Genomic DNA, 4,262 nt, shown 5'->3' on the forward strand with positions numbered 1-4,262 from the left:
CTCTCTCTCTCTCTCTCTCTCTCTCTCTCTCTCTCCATCACCAGGTTTGGCAGCTCCTCACCCACTCGCAGGGAGAAGAAGAAAAAGAGTGGGAAGAAGCACAAGCGAGGCAGGTGAGCATGCGAGAGGCTGTTGTCAATCATGTGTCATCAAAAGTAAGAAACCAAAACTTTTCAAAGATTTCTGCCAGAGACCTGACGATCAGAAAGATCAAAGTTAGCAATAATAAATTAAATTTATATAATCCTTCCTCCTCTCTCTTTATAAATAAATATATGTATTTAGTAGGGGAGCAACAACACATGCATCTGTATCAATACAGTGTTTTAGGTTCAATACGCACTATGTGTGGATCAATACAGATTTTTAAAATTAATTATATCAACTTATCTGAAGATGCTTTGTGTTAAAGCATCAGTGGATTTGTGTTTGACTACTCCACCTAGGCTGCATCGTTGAGCACAGATCCTCTGAGAAACTTGCTGTTTCAGAAACAATTAATTAAAAAACTGTACTTTTGAGGTCAAACAAATGTTCATAACTAATTTCAATAAATTACACGTTTTTATTACCTTTTCATGACTGGGTTAGCTGTAGGGTTGGGCTACAGGAAAGACTAGAAATGAATGGAAGTCAATGAACGGCCCTAATAAGGATAGTAATACAAACCTGTGTGTGAAGTGTGTTTAAAAATAGAGAAAGTAGAAAGAAAGGAAGAATAAAAAACAACATTAGGAAGGAAGTAAATAAAGAAGAGACTGAATAAAGTTTTAGGAAGATGAGAGGAAGCAGTAACGGATGACTTAAACTTCAAACAAAAAACAGGAGAAAACGTGAAAACTTCCGCGATTAAACATGAACATGAAAAGAACGAGCAAAGAAAATGAAGTTGAAACTGAGTAGGACGAGCGAGAAAGTCAATGAAGGGAGAAATGAAAAAAGGAAGTTAAAGAAGTCAAGAGGCTGGTGAAGAAAAATGGACTCAAACATCTGGAGAACAGAGGAAAACGACAAGGAAGAACTCATCAAGAAAACCCTGTCCGGTGCCTCGGGACATCACAGCCCCCACCCCACTCACCTTTATTTCATCTCTGACTCGAGGGGTGGAGGGCAAACTGTACTGCTCTAATAACCCAGCCTCTATGGGGGCACACSGCACAAGAAAAATGAGCCTTTCACCGAACTGCTGAGCTGCTCCCTCTGCTTCCCCACCTCCCATCCATCCCTGTCCCCCTCCCAGCCTTACACCAGGGATCCTCTGCAATGCAGGGATTGTTGATTTATGAATAATGAATTGGAAAAGCAGAGGGGGGTCCCCACCTCTTAGGTATTGTCTACTCTGAGAGGAGAGTCCTGTTCTGTCTGGTTGAAGTCGCTCCGGTCCCGCTCTGTGAGAACGATGGAGAAAGTTCCGCTAACCATAAACGCTTGAACTGAAGCAGCCCTGATTCGCTCTGAGCCTCATATGTTCCTCTGACAGCTTTATTACTCCGCTCTCAGCGAGTCGACACTCCTCACGCTCAGGCTGTAGGTGTTCCAAACAGCAGGGGGGACGTTCAGGAGAACAAGCGTCTCAAACACACCAGCCCCACTAATCACCATGGTAACTGCACTGAGGGTGAAAGTGATACGAAGGTGACGCGTCTCGATGTGGAGAGCTGCAGAATAGCCAGCCTACTCATTTTATAAGAGCCGACACTCGGCTGTGGCTTTTCTCCTGCTTTGTCGCAGAAAAAAAGGAAGAAAGAAAAAAGGATCTTTTTAGATAATCTGYAGAAAGGAACTGCAAGCTGCAACGTTTACAGAGACCTGCTGTGAGGAGAGAACTCCCCCGGGRACATCTCTGCAAACACAGACTCTTCTTCTTTGGTTTGGAAGGATGGTGCAAAAAGTGAATCATAAAACACGTCTTGGAATGAGTAGCAGGTCCAGACTGGCACTGGTTTGTGCTGAGATATGTCTGTGCATGAAAACGCTTATTTATCACCAATCAAACTGATTTAATTTGAGTAATTTTAGCAGAATGCTTCTCTTTCAGGCTCTAACATTTATCCAAAAAAAAAAAAAAAACAGTCTTCGAACTGATCACAGTAAGCAGGTCCCACTGGGTGCATAAAAGAAAGGGGGAAAGGGGTTGAGGTACAAGAGAGTCTGAAGTGCTTCCTGAAATAAGACGCAGCWACAAAAACCAGATCAGATTCACAGACAAAAAGATAAGCACCCAACRAGTTGAGAATAAAATAAAATGAAAGCTCATTTGATTGTTTTATAATGTTTCCAATGTCAGATCTAACAGAGTCTCATGCATCTTTGAGCTAATCAGTGGTGGGCACAGCAAACTAAAAAAACAGCTTTGCTAACACCAGTGGTGGGCAGCACTAATCTAAATATTAGTTGCACTAACCCTAAAGCACTAACTCAAATATTTAGGTCCCCTAATTCTAAAGCACTAATGCACTGAAAAATTTAGCAAAACCTAATTCTAAAGGACTAAAATAATCCAGTAATCCATGAAACATTCTTCAGAGTCAACATGGGACAATATTTACTGTGTGCAGAATGTTGTCACTTAATGCTCTTGCCGGGCCAAATTGGAGTAACCCTCAGGCCACATTCAGCCCGAGGGCCTTGAGTTTGACACACGTGACMTTGTAGATAATTGACACACATATGACAGCTTTCACCCTCAGCTGCGAACAATAATGTTGATCAATAAACTTTAAAGACCTCAGTTAGTGCTTCTAAATTTAACAAGCGCTAATCCACTAATGAATTTAAAAAATAGTAAAAGCCCTAAAGCACTAATCAGGAAATTAGTTCCCCTATTAGTGCTTTAGTGCTTTAGAGGAACTGTGCCCACCACTGGCTAACACTAAACTGCTAACATGTAAAAACAACTTTGRGGAAGCTAATGCTAAACAGCTAAAGAAGTAAAAATCAGCAGAAGCTAACACTAATCTCTAACCACTACGACTGTCACTCAGTCTGTGTCACGTGTCTTCGTCTCCTTGGAGCTGAAGACCGGAGCGACTGCCACAAACCTGTTCATGTTAGTTTGTTAGTGTAGACCTAAAGTTGGAAAAACCTGATTTAACTTTGAATTGAAATTTGAATCTGCTAAACAAAATATTTGTTCTGCTACTAGCTGTTAGCTGTTTAGCGAAACCGTGCCCCCCACTACAAGGCATCGTCTATGTGTCGGCTGCTCCTAACTCTCGGATTTTCCTGATAACCCTCTGGTGCCTGTTTAAAAAAAGTTATCTCCTTGTTAAATTAATCAATTACAATCTGATTGCTGGTCTGCGTGTGGACCAAATAAAAGAACTTGTTTTTGTTCTGAGTGTTAAATAAGTTAATTATATTTAGTTTTAATGATTTTTATATTTGCAGATCTGCCTCAGACTCCAGAAAAAAAAGAAGATACAGGTGTGTATCCCACAAAACAYTTCAGCACCCTGTCATCTTGTAGTCAGAGCGTATGTCTACACAATCTTTGAGTTTTGTTTTGTCGCCAGCATCGTTTCTGCCTGAGAATTCCCATTTGTTGAAACAACAGCGTCATCAAATGTTACATCGATCCTCCCTGCTTGTAATCTGCTCAGCTTCATTATCTTGCATCTGATTTTTGTTTCAGATCAGGGAGCCCAAAGAACAAACACAAAGACAAGAACAAACAGAAAAAGAGGTGAGACAGAAGGGGRATMTAATCTTTGAAAATGTGTTTTGATTTACAAAACACGAACAAAGCAGGACGCAAAAATACTGGGAACAGGGATTAAAGATGCATGAGAGAGTGGTGTTTTGGAGAAATGGCGTGATATTCACAAAGAAACGATGAATTTGTTGTTTTTAATGTCAACTTTGTGACGTGATCAGAACAAAACAATCACATGGTTCAGATTATTGCAGAGCAGCAGAGAAGCATGCTGTTGATTTTTTTAAATGCCATTTTAAACACACAGTGTTTGATGTGTTTGCACCACAGCCTCCATCCTCAACAACAGGAACAATTGGAGTCACGCTGCCATCCTCATACATTTATATTGTTACTTAGCATCTATTATCAAGGACTCAGAGAATGTGAGGGAATATAAAGTGTTTCCTCTAAACGTTTTCTGCTGCCTGTCTCCATTCAAACAAAATTAACTTGTTTGAAAAGTTTCATTTTTTATTTATTTCATGAGATAGAGTACTGAGCCGGCTGTGCTGTGTGTGTGTGTCCCCATGATGTCTGCTCGTGTGTGTGTGTGTGTGTGTGTGTG

General features: G+C 40.7%; 1 protein-coding gene across 1 annotated transcript in view; it reads left to right on the forward strand.

Annotated features, from left to right (window-relative positions):
• The window catches only part of LOC106525423 (serine/arginine repetitive matrix protein 3), a gene marked incomplete in the record, with an annotated part of 69,330 nt that overhangs the window by 61,809 nt on the left and 3,259 nt on the right, over positions 1-4,262 (forward strand). Inside the window, 2 exon segments of the mRNA XM_014019663.1 lie at positions 45-113; positions 3,391-3,685. Coding sequence (XP_013875117.1) covers positions 45-113; positions 3,391-3,469 — 148 coding nt within the window.

The sequence above is a fragment of the Austrofundulus limnaeus genome, unplaced genomic scaffold (genome assembly GCF_001266775.1).
Source record: "Austrofundulus limnaeus strain Quisiro unplaced genomic scaffold, Austrofundulus_limnaeus-1.0 Scaffold225, whole genome shotgun sequence".
Lineage (NCBI taxonomy): Eukaryota > Metazoa > Chordata > Actinopteri > Cyprinodontiformes > Rivulidae > Austrofundulus > Austrofundulus limnaeus.